The 21,879-nt window shown below is 38.9% G+C and overlaps 1 protein-coding gene across 2 annotated transcripts in view; it reads left to right on the forward strand.

Moving 5' to 3' along the window:
• The window catches only part of KIF4A (kinesin family member 4A), a 125,770-nt gene that overhangs the window by 32,440 nt on the left and 71,451 nt on the right, over window positions 1–21,879 (forward strand). For both annotated transcript variants that reach the window (XM_035288212.3, XM_035288213.3), the window contains exons 8-10: window positions 10,867–10,983; window positions 11,618–11,793; window positions 17,864–17,925. In XM_035288212.3, coding sequence (XP_035144103.3) covers window positions 10,867–10,983; window positions 11,618–11,793; window positions 17,864–17,925 — 355 coding nt within the window. The remainder of the gene's footprint in view (window positions 1–10,866; window positions 10,984–11,617; window positions 11,794–17,863; window positions 17,926–21,879) is intronic.

The following is a 21,879-nucleotide window of genomic DNA, read 5'->3' on the forward strand; positions in this document are numbered from 1 at the left end:
CATTATGTTGTTCTTTTTTTTAAATTTTTATTTATTTTTTATTGCATTTTCGGTTTTGGGGTACATGTGAAGAAACATGCAAGATTGTTGCATAGGTACACACATGGCAGTATGATTTGCTGCCTTCCTCCCCTTCACCTATATCTGGCATTTCTCCCCATGCTATCTCTCCCCAACTCCCCACCTCTCGCTGTCCCTCACCTATTTCCTCCCAACAGACCCCAGTGTGTAGTGCTCCCCTTCCTGTGTCCATGTGTTTTCATTGTTCATCACCCGCCTATGAGTGAGAACATGCGGTGTTTGATTTTCTGTTCTTGTGTCAGTTTGCTGAGAATGATGGTTTCCAAGTTCATCCGTGTCCCTACAAAGGACACGAATTCATCGTTTTTGATGGCAGCATAATATTCCATGGTGTATATGTGCCACGTTTTCCCTGTCCAGTCTATCATCGATGGGCATTTGGGTTGGTTCCAGGTCTTTGCTATTGTAAACAGTGCTGCAATGAACATTCATGTGCATGTGTCCTTATAGTAGAACGATTTATAATCCTTTGGATATATACCCAGTAATGGGATTGCTGGGTCAAATGGAATTTCTATTTCTAGGTCCTTGAGGAATCGCCACACTTTCTTCCACAATGGTTGAACTAATTTACACACCCACAAGCAGTGTAAAAGTGTTCCTATTTCTCCACATCCTCTCCAGCATCTCTTGTCTCCAGATTTTTTAATGATCACCATTCTAACTGGCGTGAGATGGTATCTCAATGTGGTTTTGATTTGCATCTCTCTAATGACCAGTGATCATGAGCATGTTTTTATATGTTTGTTGGCCTCATGTATGTCTTCTTTTGTAAAGTGTCTGTTCATATCCTTTGCCCATTTCTGAATGGGCTTGTTTGTTTTTTTCCTGTAAATCTGTTTGAGTTCTTTGTAAATTCTGGATATCAGCCCTTTCTCAGATGGGTAAACTGCAAAAATTTTTTCCCATTCTGTTGGTTGCTGATTCACTCTAGTGATTGTTTCTTTTGCCGTGCAGAAGCTGTGGAGTTTGATTAGGTGCCATTTGTCTATTTTGGCTTTTGTTGCCAATGCTTTTGGTGTTTTGGTCATGAAGTCCTTGCCTACTCCTATGTCCTGAATGGTTTTGCCTAGATTTCCTTCTCGGGTTTTTATGGTGCCAGGTCTTATGTTTAAGTCTTTAATCCATCTGGAGTTAATTTTAGTGTAAGGTGTCAGGAAGAGGTCCAGTTTCTTCTTTCTGCACATGGCTAGCCAGTTTTCCCAGCACCATTTGTTGAACAGGGAATCCTTTCCCCATTGCTTGTTTTCATCAGGTTTATGAAAGATTGTATGGTTGTAGCTATGTTGTGTTGCCTCTGATGCCTCTGTTTTGTTCCATTGATCTATATCTCTGTTTTGGTACCAGTACCATGCTGTTTTGATTACTGTAGCCTTGTAGTATAGTTTGAAATCTGGTAGTGTGATACCCCCCACTGTGTTCTTTTTGCTTAGAATTGACTTGGCTATGTGGTCTCTCTTTTGGTTCCATATGAAGTTCATGGTGATTTTTTCCAGTTCTGTGAAGAAAGTCAGTGGTAGCTTGATGGGGATAGCATTGATTCTGTAAATTACTTTGGGCAGTATAGCCATTTTCACGATATTAATTCTTCCTAACCATGAACATGGAATGTTTCTCCATCTGTTTGTGTCCTCTCTGATTTCGTTGAGCAATGGTTTGTAGTTTTCCCTGAAGAGGTCCCTTATGTTCCTTGTGAGTTGTATTACAAGGTATTTTATTCATTTTGTAGCAATTGTGAATGGCAGTTCGTTCTTGATTCGGCTTTCTTTAAGTCTGTTATTGGTGTAGACGAATGCTTGTGATTTTTGCACATTGATTTTATATCCTGAGACTTTGCTGAAGTTGTTTATCAGTTTCAGGAGTTTTTGGGCTGAGGCGATGGGGTCTTCTAGGTATACTATCATGTCGTCTGCAAATAGAGACAATTTGGCTTCCATCTTTCCTATTTGAATACCCTTTATTTCTTTTTCTTGCCTGATTGCTCTGGCTAGAACTTCCAGTACTATATTGAATAGGAGTGGTGACAGAGGGCATCCTTGTCTAGTGCCGGATTTCAAAGTGAATGCTTCCAGTTTTTGCCCATTTAGTATGATATTGGCTGTTGGTTTGTCATAAATAGCTTTTATTCCTTTGAGATACGTTCCATCGATACCGAGTTTATCGAGGGTTTTTAGCATAAAGGGCTGTTGAATTTTGTCAAAGGCCTTCTCTGCATCAATTGAGATAATCATGTGGTTTTTGTCTTTGGTTCTGTTTATGTGGTGAATTACGTTTATAGACTTGCGTACGTTGAACCAGCCTTGCATCCCCAGGATGAATCCTACTTGATCATGATGGATAAGTTTTTTGATTTGCTGTTGCAATCGGCTTGCCAATATTTTATTGAAGATTTTTGCATCTATGTTCATCATGGATGTTGGCCTGAAGTTTTCTTTTCTTGTTGGGTCTCTGCCGGGTTTTGGTATCAGGATGATATTGGTCTCGTAGAATGATTTGGGTAGGATTCCTTCTTTCTGGATTGTTTGGAATAGTTTCAGAAGAAATGGTACCAGCTCCTCTTTGTGTGTCTGATAGAATTCGGCTGTGAACCCGTCTGGACCTGGGCTTTTTTTGTGTGGTAGGCTCTTAATTGCTGCCTCGACTTCTGACCTTGTTATTGGTCTATTCATAGTTTCAGCTTCCTCCTGGTTTAGGCTTGGGAGGACACAGGAGTCCAGGAATTTATCCATTTCTTCCAGGTTTACTAGTTTATGTGCATAGAGTTGTTTGTAATATTCTCTGATGATGGTTTGAATTTCTGTGGAATCTGTGGTGATTTCCCCTTTATCATTTTTTATTGCATCTATTTGGTTGTTCTCTCTTTTCTTTTTAATCAATCTGGCTAGTGGTCTGTCTATTTTGTGGATCTTTTCAAAAAACCAGCTCTTGGATTTATTGAATTTTTGGAGGGTTTTTCATGTCTCAATCTCCTTCAGTTCCACTCTGATCTTAGTTATTTCTTGTCTTCTGCTGGGTTTTGAGTTTTTTTGATCTTGCTCCTCTAGCTCTTTCAATTTTGACGATAGGGTGTCCATTTTGGATCTCTCCATTCTTCTCATATGGGCACTTATTGCTATACACTTTCCTCTAGAGACTGCTTTAAATGTGTCCCAGAGATTCTGGCATGTTTTGTCTTCGTTCTCATTGGTTTCGAAGAACTTCTTTATTTCTGACTTCATTTTGTTGTTTATCCAGTCAACATTCAAGAGCCAGTTGTTCAGTTTCCATGAAGCTGTGCAGTTCTGGGTTGGTTTCTGAATTCTGAGTTCTAACTTGATTGCACTATGGTCTGAGAGGCTGTTTGTTATGATTTCAGTTGTTTTGCATTTGCTGAGCAGTGCTTTACTTCCAATTATGTGGTCAATTTTAGAGTAGGTGTGATGTGGTGCTGAGAAGAATGTATATTCTGTGGATTTGGGGTGGAGAGTTCTGTAACTGTCTATCAGGTTTGCTTGCTCCAGGTCTGAGTTCAAGCCCTGTATATCCTTGTTGATTTTCTGTCCGGTTGATCTGTCTAATATTGACAGTGGAGTGTTAAAGTCTCCCACTATTAATGTGTGGGAGTCTAAGTCTCTTTGTAAGTCATTAAGAACTTGCCTTATGTATCTGGGTGCTCCTGTATTGGGTTTATATATGTTTAGGATCGTTAGCTCTTCTTGTTGTATCGATCCTTTTACCATTATGTAATGGCCTTCTTTGTCTCTTTTGATCTTTGTTGCTTTAAAGTCTATTTTATCAGAGATGAGAATTGCAACTCCTGCTTTCTTTTGCTCTCCATTTGCTTGGTAAATCTTCCTCCATCTCTTTATTTTGAGCCTTTGTGTACCCTTGCATGTGAGATGGGTTTCCTGGATACAGCACACTGCTGGGTTTTGGCTTTTTATCCAATTTGCCAGTCTGTGTCTTTTGATTGGTGCATTTAGTCCATTTACATTTAGGGTTAATATTGTTATGTGTGAATTTGATACTGCCATTTTCATGCTAGCTGGCTGTATTGCCCGTTAGTTGTTGTAGATTCTTCATTATGTTGATGCTCTTTAGCATTTAGTGTGATTTTGGAATGGCTGGTACTGGTTGTTCCTTTCTATGTGTAGTGCCTCTTTCAGGAGCTCTTGTAAAGCAGGCCTGGTGGTGACAAAATCTCTGAGTACTTGCTTGTTCGCAAAGGATTTAATTTTTCCTTCACTTCTGAAGCTCAGTTTGGCTGGATATGAAATTCTGGGTTGAAAGTTCTTTTCTTTAAGGATGTTGAATATTGGCCCCCACTCTCTTCTGGCTTGTAGAGTTTCTGCCAAGAGATCTGCTTTGAGTCTGATGGGCTTCCCTTTGTGGGTGACCCGACCTTTCTCTCTGGCTGCCCTTAGTATTTTCTCCTTTATTTCAACCTTGTTGAATCTGACGATTATGTTCCTTGGGGTTGCTCTTCTTGCGGAATATCTTTGTGGTGTTCTCTGTATTTCCTGGAATAGAGTGTTTGCCTGTCTTGCTAGGTGGGAGAAATTTTCCTGGATAATGTCCTGAAGAGTATTTTCCAGCTTGGATTCATTCTCTTCATCACATTCTGGTAAGCCTATCAAACGTAGGTTAGGTCTCTTCACATAGTCCCACATTTCTTGGAGACTTTGTTCATTCCTTTTTGCGCTTTTTTCTCTGATCTTGGTTTCTCGTTTTATTTCATTGAGTTGATCTTCGACTTCTGATATTTCTTCTGCTTGGTCAATTCAGCTATTGAAACTTGTGCATGTTTCGCAAAGTTCTCGTATTGTGTTTTCCAGCTCCTTCAATTCATTCATATTCCTCTCTAAGGTATCCATTCTTGTTATCATTTCCTCAAATCTTTTTTCAAGGTTCTTAGTTTCTTTGCGTTGATTTAAAACATGTTCTTTTAGCTCAGAAAATTTTCTCATTATCCACCTTCTGAAGTCTAATTCCGTCATTTCGTCACAGTCATTCTCCATCCAGCTTTGTTCCCTTGCTGGTGAGGAGTTTTGGTCCTTTCTAGGCGGCGAGGTGTTCTGGTTTCGGGTGTTTTCCTCCTTTTTGCGCTGGTTTCTTCCCATCTTTGTGGATTTTTCCACCTGTCGTCTGTGTAGTTGCTGACTTTTCGATTGGGTCTCTGAGTGGACACCCAGATTGTTGATGATGGAGTATTTCTGTTACTTGGTTTTCCTTCTACCAGTCTAGCCCCTTCACTGTATGACTGCTGAGGTCCACTCCAGGCCCTTCTTGTCTGGGGTGCACCTCTAGCGGCTGCGAGGGATGCTACCAGTTTCTTTTTCTGCTATCTTTGTCCCAGGATGATGTCTGCCAAATGTCAGTCTTATGGATATAGAGGGGTCAGGGAGTTGCTTGAGGAGACAGTCTGTACTTTGTAGGAGCTCAAGTGCTGAGCTGTGAGCTCTGTTGTTCATTCAGGGCTGCTAGGCTACTATGTTTAGTTCTGCTGCAACCTAACTCGTAAGAAAACACCTTTTTTTCTCAGATGCTCTGTCTGGGGGCGGGTTTGGGCTTTCCTTTTGAATGACCGCCTCGCTGTCCTGCCCAGCTAAGAGGCAGTGTAGTCACTTTTTGCCTGCCGAGGCTCCGCCCTGCTGGTGTGAGTTTCGCCCTTTTGCTGCAGGCTCTGCCCTTCTACTGTGGTCTCCGCTCTGTTGCCATGGGCTACGCCCTGCAGCGGCAGAGCCTCTCTGTTGTACCGGGTTACCTCGGCAACGGCAGGCTGCGTCAGCAATGGGCGTGTACCTCAGTAGGGGCTGATTGCCTCAGTAATGGCTGACGCCCCTCCCCCGCAGAGCTGCGCTTTAAGAAAACCTTTTCACTGGGAGAGTTTGGAATCGCCGTTTTGTTTGTCGCACTGCGCTCCCCCAAACGCTGAGTCCCTGGGATTCCCTGGGCTGGGTCACAGTTCAAGACCCATTCAGTCTCAAGTTCAGCCCTCTCGGGTCTCAGTTTGCCGGTTCAATAGGGAACCCATAACAGTGCGCTTTTGTATGGAGCGCTGTGGAGCGCCTTTGCGCTCCGGCACGGGCCGGAGCCACACCGGCTGCCGGCTGCACCAGCCGAGACCTCTGCCTGGCGTCCCGCGTCTCTTTTATACCTGGGAATTTCCCTGTTCTGTGGGCAACTAAGATCCGTCTGGAAATGCTTCCCCGGCTCACCCTCTCCGCGCATCCAGCGAGAGCTTCAATCCTGGGTTGTTCTCACAGCGCCATCTTGAGTCCTCTCCCGCCAGTGTGTTTTGTGCGGATTGTTGCGGAGTGCCACTGCCCTGCGGCGCCGGCCGAAGCGGCTGCAACAGCCGAAACGGCTGCGCTTGCGTCCCGTGTCTTTCCTACACCTGGGAATTTCCCCGTTCTGTGGGCAACAAAGATCCGTCTGGAAATGCAGCTTTGACCCACCCTCTGAGCGTTCACTGAGAGCTGCGGTCCTGAGTTGTTCTTACTGCGCCATCTTGAATCCTCCCCTAGAATTTTTGTATTTTTTTAGTAGAGACAGGGTTTCACCATTTTGGCCAGGACGGTTTCAATCTCTTGACCTCATGATCCACCCTCCTCAGCCTCCGTGCCCAGCCATCATTTTATTTTTTGAAAGCCTTCTTTTTTTTGTTATTTTCCCCTTTAGACATTCTGTTCCTGGAATCCTATCTTTTTTCCTGAATTTTAGAGATTATTTTCTTAAATCGTAGGACATTGATATCTGACTTTTTACTTCTATGATCGATTCTTCCTTGTGTGTCAACTTGAAGGCCAAAACAGCCATTTTATTCTTCACTTGTAATATCTTTTGGGTAAATAAACAGTCATTAGAGTAGATAAGAGGTTTATCAAGTACTCTGCTTTCAGCCTCATGTGACTTAGTAAGTATCCAGATTATCCAAGTTTTTCTACTCTGTTAATAATAACTTACATATAGATAGCCCTTTATGAATTGCTTTTGATTTTTATCCCAGTCCCATTAGGTAAGATCAGTATTGTCTTGTTTTATGGATAAAGGAACGTTTCAGTGGCTAGTTCAATATTATACACACTGGTAAGTGGCAGAGGCAGAATTTGAACTAAGATTCTCTCACTCCTAATCAAGTGCCTTTCCTACTCTATCGCCTATCACTGGTTGCCTCTGTCTAAGTTTTGTAATCCATTTCAGTAATAGATCATTCCCTTTCTCTTTGACCAGGCAGACCATCTATCATACCATACTTCTGTCTTTCACCGTAATTTACTCAGTCATGCTACCTGCTTTAAGCCCATATATATTTTCTTCACATGTAGAGCAGGGTTTCCCAGCTGTGTCACCATTAATATTTTGGATTAAATAATTTTTTACGAGAAAGGAGGCCGTCCCGTGCATTGTAGGATGTTTAACAGCATCTTTGGCCTCTACTCACTAGATGCCAGTAGAATACACACCAGATCCTAAGTTGTGACAACCAGAATGTCTCCAGATACTGCCAGATGTCCCTTATGAAGCACAATTGCCCCCACTTGAGAACCACTGGATATAGATCTGCTTCATTTCTATCCTACCTCATTTTTCTTTTTTCTTACAAATACACTTTTCTGTTCCAGCTGTAAAACCCATTGTAACGTGCCTCCATGATAGCTGTGAAGTTACATTTCTCTTTTAAAGTTAAAAATCTCTCCTTTATTATTTATTTGTTGCCATAGTGAACAAACACCAAAGGTATTGAGTAGTATTTTTTACTCTCTCTTTACTTGATCTGTTCTCATTCTGAAAGAGAGAACTACTTCATTTTTTTTCATAGCTGTCCTTAATCAGAACTATCAAGTCTCTGCAAATATTATTTCCCATCTTTGTGATATATATTCCATCTTTGTCAAGAATTTATCATTTTAATGTCTTAATAACAGGAAATCAAATCCTGTTTTGTGGTGATTTATTTCTAGAGAAACATTCATGTCTCTTAGCTCCTTTCTATTCTTGAGACCCAACTCTCATTTGAAGAAGAAGAAAAAAAAACCACCCACTTTATCCTTAAGTCTATGGTTCTTGCTTAGATCATTGCAATAGATTCTTCTCGGGGTTCACCTGGAATTTTGTTTCATTCCTATATGAAACTATAGATGGAAGTTTTGCTCAGCAGCTTTGAAAAACTTCAGCAGTCTCTCCTTTACATCCAGATGGGATATGGGCCAATAAAATAACACAGTGTTCTGTTTGGCTAAAAAGGGAAGGGAAGGGAAGGGAAGGAATAGACTAACTAACAAAAGATTTAGTACAGGTATTGGCAGGCAGGTTTTATAAATCTCAGCAGGCTTTCCTTCACATCCTAGAGAGGATAAGCAGTGCCAATTCCAATTGGTAATAACAGGAAAAGGAAACGGATAATTGAGAAAATTATTTTTGTTTTAGATTAGGGAGATATGAGCATGTGTATAGGCTAAAAAGAAGGGATTAGTGAAGGAAAAAATAAATGGAAGATCTAAGAGAGAGAGAGAAGATAAAGGATCAGGATCCCAGAGAAATTGGAGGGAATAGAAATAGAGGCAGAAGGCAGGACCTTGAAAACAAAGGCAGCTATTTCTTCTGAAACAAGGGGAAGGATGAAGGAATAAGTAAAAGCAAAAGAAAGAATGTGAGGTGAGGAGAGGGGAGGTTGGGGAGCCCTTGTGGATAACTTTCATGTCTATAAAATATTTGGTGAAATCTTCTACCAATAGAAAGTGAAGATAGGTTTATATTCTTAAAAATGATGAGTCTGCATAATAGCTGGCATGGTGAATTAGATTAGTTAAATTAGAATGTTAGTAAAGTAGGAATGAGGATTGTCAATTGACCCAGGGTTCACCTAAGGTTAGGTAGCATGTTTATAATGGATCTCATCTATTTGGTTATGCTGTTTCTTCAGTATTTCAGCCTACAAATAAACATACACACACATAGTTGGTTTAACTTATGGTTGAGAATTGACATGGTGAGAATGGTAGATCATATGTCCAGTGAGTTCTTAGGAAAACATAACTGAAATTATCAACCATAGGGTTCAGAGTAGTTGAAGGCCCAGAAGAGGCTGATCTACTGACAGTATTAGAAAGTATCAGTAAATTAGTAGTCAAAAAAATAAAAAAGGATGAAGAACAGGATCCAAAGAAATGGAAGGATAGTAGAATACAGTCAGGAATTTGGAGTTCAGCATCTCATAAATATAATTGTTTCATGTTATAAGGAAGTCCAAAGGATGGTTGTATAAAAGGTAGAGCAGAGCTAACAATAATTATACCATTTGTTTTAGTCCATTTGCACTGCTATAACAAAATACCTTAGACTGGGTAATTTAGAAACAATATAAATTTATTTCTCACAGTTCTGGAGGCTGAGAAATCCAGGATCATGGTGCCAGTAGAATCAATGCCTGGTGAGGACAGACATCCTGGCAGCCTCACATGGCAGATGGGGGAAAAGGGATAAACGGTGTGGCCACACATGGCAGAAGGGGCCAAAGGGCAAAGGCAACTAGCTAATTCTCTCCAGCCCTCTTATCAGGCACTAATCCCATCATGAGGGCAGACATTTCATGGCCTAATCATCTCCTAAAGGTCCTACCTCCTAATACTATTGCACTGGAGACAAAGTTTCAACATGAATTTTGGAGGAGAAGCAAACATTCAAACCATAGCATGATTTATTTATCATTTAACTTTGCTTCATAGATAGTATCTTATTTAATTCACTATCACAACTTAATAAGGTAGGTAGATTTGCCTCATTTTATAAAGGAACTTAACTCAAGATCATATCACTAGTCAGTGACAGCCAGGATTGTAACCTGTCTGTTTGACGCCAACTATGCACTTAACCATTATACTATATAGTTTTTCCACAGTAAGCCTAATAATGGGAAGTTAGGTACTTTAGCAGGACATCAGAGGTTATTAGAATGTTTAAGAAGCAAACCTCAGAATTAAACAAAGTAGAAAATAATCTTTACCTTTTTTAAAGCTACAGTAGGAAAGGTATTCCAATATGATATAATGAAAAGAACATAGGACTTGATTGAAATCTTGAGATGGAATCTCAGGACTACCCCTTACTAGCTGTTTGAACTTAGGCAGGTAATTTAACCTCCGAGCTTGTTTCTTTATAAAATGAGAATGATAGTAAAAATAATGATAATAATATGGTTAAAAAAACCCTGTTCATCCTATTTCACAGCATTAATTTAAAGATTATCATAATGGATATAAAAAGTAAATAACTATACAGATGGTTGTCATGGTGATAGTTATTTATCTATCTGCTTTGTTTCCATGGGAAAGGGCAAGAAGTGCCAGTGGACTCAATCGTACATATCCAACATTTGGAACTTTGTCCTTTACTGAAAGAGGCACTCCAAAAAGTGAACAGGATTAAGAAGTTTTCTCTGCTCGGAGGACACAAAGGCATAAGAATGATATAATGGACTTTGGGGACCTGGGGAAAAGGGTGGGAGGGGGGCGAGGAATAAAAGACTACAAGGGTGCAGTATACACTTCTTGGGTGATGGTTGCAGCAAAATCTCACAAATTACCACTAAAGAACTTACTCAGGTAACCAAACACCACCTATACCCCAATAGCCTATAGAAAAAAAAAAAATATATATATATATATGTGTGTATATCAAAGTTTTCTCAAGATTGATCACTCAATTTTTTTATGGGGTCTTTATTTCTTTTCTCTTTCTCAGAAGAAATGTAGGTGTATGTTGGATGCATTACCAAGCAATTTAAATTTCTTTTCCTGCTATTAGGTATTAATATTAACCGAGGCCTCCTATGCTTGGGAAATGTAATCAGTGCTCTTGGAGATGACAAAAAGGGTGGATTTGTACCCTACAGAGATTCCAAGTTGACTCGACTGCTTCAAGGTAAGCCCAAAGTGCCTCTAAAAATAAGAGAGTAACTCATAATGATAGTGCTGAGAAAGCAAAGATGAAACAGGTAAAAATCCAGCTATTTGGACAGTCACATACACAATTGTCTAATTGATAAATACAAGAGACTGCTGTTGGCAAGCAGTCTTCTAAGATAATTGAAAAATGTCTTCATATATGACGTTGAGAGCCAAGAGCTCTGTAGTGCACCAACTGTACTTTGTATTTTGTACCTGAAAATGAATTTGGTTACTGTTTCTTTAATTATTAGTGCTGCTAAACAGAACTCCCTGGAGAGTTAAAATTCACCTAGAGGGGGCATCCTAAGAATGTTTAATTCCACTAATGGCTCCTAACTTACTTAAGCCAGGCCCCAGTTGTTTTAACCTGATTAACTGCTGAAATCACAGTCTCTTTTGAGAATGTGGACACATGCAATAGGATTTAAATTTATATCACATCAGAAATCTTAGATATCTATACATATCCTATTGTTTCAATATAAAAACACTAAGAACTTTTTCTTATAGCTCTGAATTTTAAGTCACCAATCCGAATGGATAGCTTTGCTTATATCCTACTTGTTTGATTTCATTTCCTTTCGTTATTCTTTATTGTTCTTTTTCAGATTCTCTGGGAGGTAATAGTCATACTCTTATGATAGCCTGTGTGAGTCCCGCTGACTCCAATCTAGAAGAAACATTAAATACCCTTCGCTATGCTGACAGAGCAAGAAAAATCAAGAACAAACCTATTGTTAATATTGATCCCCAGACAGCTGAACTTAATCATCTAAAGCAACAGGTATAAGGGACTTAAAATTTGATGGGAAAAATTACAAGTATGTGAATGGAATGATAGAGTTTCTGTTTCTCAGTTTCTTGTCTATCAGAAGTTTAGAGATGTTGGTTAGGCATTATGCTAGTTTGGGGACCTCTGAAAATAACTTCTATTAACGTGTTTGCTGTCCATTTAAGATTGGGGGTAGCATCCTCAGCAAACTGACACAAGAACAGAAAATGAAACACCGCATATTCTCACTCATAGGCGGGTGATGAAAAATGAGAACACATGGACACAGAAAGGGGAATACTAAACACTGGGGTCTATTGGGGGGAAAAGGGGAGGGCCAGTGGGAGGGGGAGGTGGGGAGGGATAGCCTGGGGAGAAATGCCAAATGTGGGTGAAGGGGAGAAGGAAAGAAAAGCACACTGCCATGTGTGTTCCTACGCAACTGTCTTGCATGCTCTGCTCATGTACCCCAAAACCTAAAATCCAATAAAAAATTAAAAAAAAAAAAAAGATTGGGGGTAGCATTGGGGAGTTCACTGATAAAGAAGAAATGAGCAGTGAGAGATGAGATGAGAGGTATAGACAGGGGCCAAATCTTGACTTGTTAAAGAATTTGGAATTCAACCTGAAAGCTATGAAGAACCATTGAAGAGTTTTAAGTAGGGAGGGTGAAATGTGATATATAAAATAGTGAAACACATTTCATATGATGAAATGTGTGTTTTGGGGAGATCACTCTGGCAAGTATAGAGAAAATAGATTAGAGGTGGGCGTGGCTAGAAGAAGGAAAATAAGTCAGGCTGTTATAATAACCCAGGTGAGAACTCTGGCTTGAACTAAAGAGAATAGCAGTAGAAATGAAGAGAAGGGGACAAATTAGAGAAAAAAAACAAGAAGGAGGCGCAATGTATAGGGCTTACATGGTAACAAATTTGATGTAGGAAAAGAAGGGTGGGTGCGGAGAGTCAAGATTGGTTTCTAAGTTTCTTGCTTGGACAACTGAGTAAATGGTAGTGCTAATCATTGAGCCAGAAATATAGGAGGAAAAATGGGATCAGGTAGGAAAATGGAAATGATGAGTTCAGTTTTGGGCATTTTGAATTTGAGGGGCTTAGGGGACATCTAAATAGAAATGTTTAAACATAGTTTGCTCTACAGGTTTAATGTAGAGAGGTCTCACTGAAGATATAGATTTGAGAGTCACCAGTATTTAGATGGTATCTGAAGTTATAGAGTGGATGAGATCAGAGTGCCGGGCACATTAAAAGCACATTAAATAATTGCTGAACAAGCAAATGAAGAAGAGAAAAAGGCCAAAGACAGAATCCTAGGGAATACCAGCACTTAAGGAATAGAGAAAGAAGAGAAAACAACAAGAGAAACTAATAAGGAGTAGACAGGTAGAAAGAAAACCAGTGGTGTCGTGGAAGCCAAGGGAAGAGCATTTCAAGGAGGGTTGTCAAAAGTATAAATCTATAGAAAAGTGTAGAGTGAGATAAATATTGAAAAGTATCCACTGATTTTTATCAACAGGGAGGCTATTGGTGACTTCAGTGAGACATGCAGGGGAATGGTAAAAGCAGGATGCTGCAGGATAAATAGATAAATGTAGATAAGGAAGTAGAGGAAGCTGATAGGTTCTTCTTTCAAGAAGACAAGGTGAGAAAAGGCAATAGCCAAGTAGTCAAGGGTCGAGGGATATAGGTCTATGTTTTTAAAATATGGAAGAGACTTAAACAAATGGAAGAACCAGTTGGGAGAGACCAAACCTTAGAATAGGGATTAGTTGAAAAAAGGCTGTCTCTAAGTAGTTGAGATCCTAAATACAAACAGGGAGATTTGCATGGAATACTATGCAGCTACAAAAAAGAACAAAATCATGTCCTTTGCAGCAACATGGATGGAGCTGGAGACCATTATTCTTGGCAAGCTAACACAGGATACCAAATACCTCATGTTCTCACTTACAAGTGGGAGCTAAATAATAAGACCACATAGACACTAAGAGGGAAACATCAGACACTGGGCACTATGCTTAGTAGCTGGGTGGCAAAATAATCTGTATACCAATCCTATATGACACAAATTACCTATATAACAAACCTGCACATGTACCCCTGGACCTAAAATAAAAAGTTAAAAATAAAATTATTGCTTTTGACAATAGAGGAGATACCTGTCCCCAAGACTAGAATAAAAGAGGTTAAGATAGGAAGAATACAGTGACACTACTTTAGAGGCAGGAGAAGGGAAATTGAGGGATTTTTAGCCTGATGGCCTTTATCTTCTCTGAAGTATAAGACAAAGTCATCTTCTAAGAGTAAGCAGTCAGATAATAGGGTAGAGGACTTAAAGAGATCACACAAGGCTTGAAATCATTGTTACCAAAAATGGAAGAGGTACCTGGCTAGGAGCATGAATTGGTGGTATCAGTGTGACTGGTTGTGCAACAGTTTGGTAGCCCTGGTAGAGGAGCTGAGAAGGCAGGCAATTGGATTGATACAGGCTTGGGAGGGTCAAGTTTTCTTGCCTTCTGACGTCTAGTACTCTTCCCACTGGAAATCTCGTGTTTTCAAATGTCCAGTCTCTCCCTGTCTGGCCTTTCTCCTCAGTGATAACTGATATTTAGTTAATCTCTTTTCTTCCTTCAGTCTTCTTTATCTCCTTTCCTCCTAGGGTTTACTGTAGAGAACATAAGTAATTTACCTGTCCATGGTATCATTTGAAGAATAAAATATACTGCTTCTGGCCCCTTATTTGCTTTCATGTTTATTCCTATTGCAAAAAATGCCCTTCTTCCTAATCATTTTTTGCTTATTCATTTCAACAATAAATATTTATTGAACACTATTATGTGCCAGGTACTGTTTTGGGATACAGTACTGAGCAAAGCAGGCATAGTTTCTGCCTTCATGGAACTTGTTGCCTAGCATGAGAGACAAACACTAAATATATAATCACACATAATCATAATATATCATTATAAACTGGGATAATGTGCTATAGTGTGCTATGAAAGTATGAAACAGGGTCTTCTATTATAGTTATCCCTCTGTATCTCCAAGGATTGGTTCCAGGACCCCCCACAGATATCAAACCATGGATGCTCAAGACCCTTGGATTAAATGGCATAGTATTTGCTTATAACCTATGTATATCTTCTTTTATACTTTAAATCATCTTGGATTGCTTATAATACCTAATACAATGCAAATGTTATATAAATAGTTGTTATATAGTATTTTTTAAATTTGTATTTTTTTAATTTTTTATTTACTTATTTTTAATATTTTTGACCCATAGTTGGTTGAATGTGCAGATGTAGATCCCACAGATATGGAGGGTCGACTGTATATCTATTCTGGGAAGACTTCCCTGAGGTAACAACATTTGAGCTGAGCTGAGGGATTGAGTAGGAAATAACTGTGCAAAAGAAAGAAGAGAGTTCTAGAGAGAAAAAACATAGGTAGCAAAGTACAGTTGATTCTTGAACCATAGGAGTTTAAACTGTGTGGGTCCAACCAAACACAGATCAAAAATACAGTATTTGCAGGATGAGAAATCCACATGTAGACTTTTCATATGTGTGGATTCTGCAGGGCTGACTGCAGGACTGAACTATGCATGTACATTTTTATATGTGCACGGGGTCTTGGAACCAATCCCCTGAATATACAGAGGGACAGCTGTATAGTGGCCAGGAGCACTGACACTGCAGCTAGCCTGCCCATGTTCAAATCTTAGCTCTATAACTCACTAGCTATGTGCCTTGGGCAAGTTCTCTGTGCCTTGGTATCCCTATCTGTACAGTAGAAATAATAATAATAACTTCTTAGGGTTTTCGTGAGAGTTAAATGAGTTAATACATGTAAAGCACTTAGAACAGTACTTGGAATATAGCAAGTGCTAGAAGGGTCTGAGATAGAACAGGAGTATAGTGCATTTGAAGAACTCAAAGAATGCCAGTGTGGCTAGAGTGTAGAAAGCAAGGAAAGAGTACAGGCTTACCTTAGAGATGTTACAGGCTTGGTTCCAGACCACCACAATAAAGCAAATATTGCAATAAAGTGAGTCACAGAATTTTTTTGTTTCCCAGTGCATAAAAAGTTACATTTACGCTATACTGTAGTCTATTAAATGTGCAATAGCATTATACCTTAAAACAATGTACATATCTTAATTTAAAAATACTTTATTGCTACAAAGTGTTGACACAGAGACATGAAGTGAGAATATGCTGTTGGAAAAATGGTGCCAATAGCCTTGATTAATACAGGGTTGCCACAGGCCTTCAATTTGTAAAAAAACACAATGTGTAAGGTGCAGTAACATGAAGCACAATAAACTGAGGTGTGCCTATATTCTAGTATGAGGGTAGAGGGAAAGCAGAGGCCTGATCCAGGACTCATGGACAATGTTAAAAATTATTTATAAGCCAGGTAGTAACATTGATAATTTGCATTTTTAAACAATGGCCTGGCTGCTATATAGAAATGGATTATAGTAGAGCAAGAGTAGATTCATGGAGACCATTTAAGAAAGTACTGCATTAGTCCAAGCAAAAGATAATGATGGCTTAGACTTTGAGTGCTGGCAGTGGTGATAGAAAGAAGTAACCAATGAATTAGATAAAAGAATGACACCCAGATTTCTGGCATGTGGAATTGGATATTCACTCACCTGGGGTGCACTGGAAAAGGACCAGGTTTGGGAATAGCAGACAACTAAGTGGAAATATCCGGTAGATAGTTGAATATAAGTCTAAAGCTCAGAAAGATCGGTACTTGAGGTAAATTTGGAAGTCACCAGTTTTGGGTAATAGAAAACATAGGCAGAGATGATATATTCAGAGGAAAATGTAAGTAAGAAAACTCTCACTGAGCTTTGGGGGATTTACCATTAAAAGGACAAGTGGAGCAAAGATGAATGAAGAAGAGACTTAGAAGATCAGTTAGAAGAATAGAAGGAAGACCAGGAAAATGTGTCTGGTAAGCCATATGCTACCAAACAGTCAGTCAAGTAAAATGAATACTGAAAAATGCCCATTGGATTTGGGTGACATGGAGCTCTTTTGTAACTTGGGCAAGTTATTTCATTGGAATGATGTAGGCAGTCGTATTGGAGTTAAATCGAGGAGCAAGTGAATGGCGAGCAAAAGGAAATGGAGGCGATTGGTGTATTATACTCTCAAAGTTTGTGAAAAAAGAGAAATAGACCAAGAGAGATAGTAAGTGGGGTTGGGAGGATGCTTTTGTTTAAGATGGGAGAGACTTGAACATGTTTTAATCTTAATGGGAAGGATCATATAGAAAGGGAGAAATTGAAAATATAGAAGAGAGAAGGGATAACAGAGCAAGATTCTTAAGATTGCAAGAAGAGTGGGAATCCAAAGCACATGCAAGACCAGAATTGTGAGGCAGACCAGCTCCCCTTGTGTCATAGGAGGAAATGGGACAGGATGCTTATACATGTGCTCTGGTTTAAGATCCATCTCCATGAAGCCTCCCTTTGACTATTTAGGTTTTTGTTAATTTGCTTATTCTGTTTTGTATTATTTCCTACTATTTTAGACTTTAGGCTTATCTTTCTTAACTAGATTATAAACTTGAGAGTAGGGATCATATTTTATTTTTATATGTCCGTACATTATCTAGCCCAGTGCTGAGACTGATTTTGAAAAATAGGTGCTCGAGGCCAGGAGTGGTGGCTTATGCCTGTAAGCCCAGCACTTTGGGAGGCTGAGGTGGGTGGATCACCTGAGGTCAGGAATTCAAGACCATCCTGGTCAACATGGTGAAACCCCATCTCTACAAAAAAATACAAAAAAAAAAAAAAAAATAGAGGTAAATAAAATGGACAACTTATCTTCTATGTAATAGTTTGAGTAATGCTGATTCTCCTGTTATCATTGAATCATCAACTATGTATGATGCCTTTGGTAGTATCTAAGATATGCAATATGCCTTAGATTTCATAGGCATTTAGTAAAATCACTCTACTGCTAATTGTGGTAATCTTACTGCCAAGGGATAAATAACATTTGGTCAGTGACTAGTTGATTATTTTTCTTTGCTTCCCCCAGGTACAACAGCTACAGGTCTTGTTGCTACAAGCCCATGGAGGTACCCTGCCTGGATCTATAAAGTAAGAGTCATAGATTAATTTTAATTGTGTATCCCCCTACATCTTGGTTACTTTTGTTTGTTTATATTTTAGGTATGTGAGACATAATGCATCTAAGAATCAGAGTTATACAAAAAAATATACTCAGAGCAGAGGAATGCAAATTAAAACTCCAATGAGACATTACCTCACACCCATTAGGGTGGCTACTATTAAATAAATAAATAAATGGATAGATAAATAACAGGTGTTGGCAAGTATGTGAAGATGTGGAGAAATCGAAACCCTTGTACGCTGTTGGTGGGATTGTAAAATGATGTAACCACTATGGAAAACAGCGTGGAGGTTCCTGAAAAAATTAAAACTAGACTTACCATATGATCCAGCAATCCCACTTCTGTGTATATATCCAAAATAATTAAAAACAAGGTCTCAAAGAGATATCTTCACCACCATGTTCATAGTGGCACTATTCACAAAGGTTAAGAGGTAGAAGTAACCCAAATGTTTGTCAACAGATGACTTGATAGACAAAACGTGGTATATACATGCAACAGAATATTATTCAGCCTTAAAAAGGAAGAGAATCCTGTCATTTGCTACAATATGGGTGGACATTGAAGATATGCTTAATGAAGTAAGCCAGTAACAAAAAGGCAAATACTGTATGATTCCACTTACGTGAGATATCTAAAATAGTCAAATTCATAGAAACAGAAAGTAGAATGGTGGTTACTGGGGACTGAAGGGTAAGTAGAAAAGGCGAGTTGTTTAATGTGTATAGAATTTTATTTTGCAAGATGAAAAAATTCTGGAGATCTGTTTCACAGCAAGCAATATGAATATACTTAATACTAGCAAACAGCATACTTAAAAATGATTTAAGATGGTAAGTTTTATGTTTATTATGTTTGCCATGATTTTTAAAATTTGTGTTTATGTAAATTTATGGGATACAAATGCAATTTTGTTATATGGATATGTTGTGTAGTGGTGAAGTCTGGGCTTTTAGTGTATCCATCACCTTAATAATATACATTGTGACAACTTAGAAACAGAAAGCTAAATACTGGATGTTCTCACTTATCAGTGGGAGCTAAATAAGTGTACACATGGACCTAGAGTATGGAACAATAGACATTGGCAACTAGGAAGGGTAGGAAGTTTGTGGGGAGTGGGAGTAGGTGATAAGAAGCTACTTAATGCATACACGTACCACAATTTTTTTCAAAAAGAATATACTCAGTGAGGTAAATGTCATTCCCTCTCCATTCCTGCAACTCTGTTCCCATTCCTATTTCCCACCCTTATTTCTACCTCTTTTCTACCATTATTCTCCCTCCCCCTGTATTTAACCCATCTCTTTAGTTTCTGGTTTAGCCTTCTTGTATTTCTTTTGTACAAATGAGTAGATACCTCTGTATTTTATTGTATCACCTTTTTTTCTCATATGAATGGTAGTGTACTGTATGTAATGATTATATACTCTTTGTGGCTTTGCATTATTCGGTATTTCCTGGAAATCATTTCTTACCAGTTCAGAGAAGTCTTCATACTTTTTTGCAGCTGCATAGTACTTTTATTGTGTACATGTGCCATACATATCAATTGAACCCCTTTCCTATGTATGCACATTTAGGTTGTTTCCAATATTTTGCAATTACAAACATGCTACAGTGAATAACCTCTGTGTATATTTTTGTATTGTCAGAGGTTTATCTTAAGGGTAGATTTCTAGAAGTGGGATTGCTGGGACAAAAGATAAGTACATTTGTACCTTTACAAGGTATTGCCATACTTGCCTTCAGAAGAGATGTACCAGTTTGCATTTCTACCAGCAGTGTATGAGAAAGCCTGTTTCCCCACAGCCTCACCAATGGAATGTATTGTCATACTTTTTCAAATTTTGACAGTCTGATAGGTGAGAATGCTATCTCAGTGTTGTTTTACTTTGCATTTCTTGAATTATGAGTAAGTTTGAGCATCTTTTCATGTTTCAGGGCCACTTTTATCCTTTTTGCTGGTGAATTGTCCATGTCTTTTCTCATTTTTCTATTGGGTTTTTTGGTCCTTTGGCCTCTTTTTAAAAATAAATAGTGATAAAATATACATAACATAAAATTTGCCATTTTAATTATTTTAAATGTACAATTCAGTGGCTTTAAGTTCATTAACAATGTCGTGCAGCCATCACCACCATCTACCTCCAAAACTTTTTTTCATCTTGCAAAACTTTAACTCTATACCCACTAAACAGTAACTCCTCATTTCCTCTCCCCTCAGCCTCTGGCAACCACCATTCTACTTTCAGTCTCTATGAATTTGGCTACTCTAGGTACCTCATATGAATGGCATTATACAGTATTTGTCCTTTTGTGACTTGCTTGTTTCACTTAGCATGTCTTCAAGTTTCATCCATGTTGTAGCATGTGTCACAATTTCCTTTGATTTTAAGACTGAATAATATTTCATCATATACATGTGTGTGTGTGTGTGTGTGTGTGTGTGTGTGTATACCATATTTTGTGTATGCATTCATTCATTGATGGACACTTGGGCTGCTTTCATCTTTTGGCTATTGTGAATGACGCTGCTATAAGCATGGGTGTGGGTGTACAGCTGGCTGTGGTGGTGCATGCCAAAGTCCCAGCTACTCAGTAGGATGAGGCAGGATGATTGCTTGACCCTAGGAGTTTAAGTCTGTAGTATGATATGACAGAACCTGTGAATAGCCACTGCACTTCAGCCTGTGCAACATAGCAGTATTCCGTCTCTTAAAAGCAAACAAAACACACGGGCCAGGTGTGGTGAGTCGTGCCTGTAATCCTAACACTTTGGAAAGTGAAGGTGGGCGGATTGCTTGAGCCCAGGAGTTTGAGACCAACCTGGGCAACATGGTGAAACCCTGTCTCTACAAAAAAAATACAAAATTAGCTACGTGTGGTGGTGTGCACCTATAGTCACAGCTACTTGGGATGCTAAGGTGGGAGGATCACCTGAGCCCAGGGACTTCGAGGCTACGGAGAGCTCTGATTATGCCACTCACTGTAGTCTAGGCAACAGAGTGAGACCCTGTCTCAAAACACACACTCACACACACACACAAAACAAGCAACAAAAAACCATGGGTGTACAAATATCTGATATCCCTGCTTTCATTTCCTTCGGGTATATACTTAGAATTATGGTAGTTCTGTTTTTAATTTTTAAATTAAACCACCATACTGTTTTCCATAGTATCTGTACCATTTTACATCTCCATAAGCCATGCACAAAATTTCTAATTTTTCCACATCCTCACCAATGTATTTTTTTATAATAGCAACCCTAAGTTTGGCCCTCATTTTTGACGGTTCTTTATATATTCGTGATGTTAGTCTGTGGTGTGTGTTACAAATAATTTCTCCCAGTATGTCAGTTGTCTTTTACTTTATTTATAGTTTTTTGTCTTACAAAAAAATTTAATTTTTATATAGTAAAGCTTATTAATTTTTATTGCCTCTGGATTTTTTCAGCAGCTTTATTGAGCTAAAATTTTACATGCCATAAATGTCAGTCATTTTATGTGTACCATTCAATGATTTTTAGTAAATTTACAGAGTTGTGCAACTATCACCACAATTCAGTTTTAGAACATATCCATCACCCCAAAAGGTTCCCTCATGCCCATTTGCCATCACTCTCATTCCCACTTCCAGCCCAAGGCAACCACTAATCTCTTTTCTGTCTTTATAGATTTGCCTATTATAGACATTTCATGTACCTAGAATCATAGAGGTTGTAATCTTTTTTTGTGTGGCTTCTTTCACTTATGTTTTGTGGTTCATCCATGTTATAGCATGTGTTAGCGCTTCCTTTTTCTTGTGGAATAGTACTCCATTGCCTAGATAGACCATATTTGTCCATCCATTTGCAAGTTGATGGAGGTTTGGGTTGTTTCTACTTTTTGTCTATTATGAATACTGCTGCTGCAGT

This window comes from Callithrix jacchus, chromosome X (assembly GCF_049354715.1).
Source record: "Callithrix jacchus isolate 240 chromosome X, calJac240_pri, whole genome shotgun sequence".
Lineage (NCBI taxonomy): Eukaryota > Metazoa > Chordata > Mammalia > Primates > Cebidae > Callithrix > Callithrix jacchus.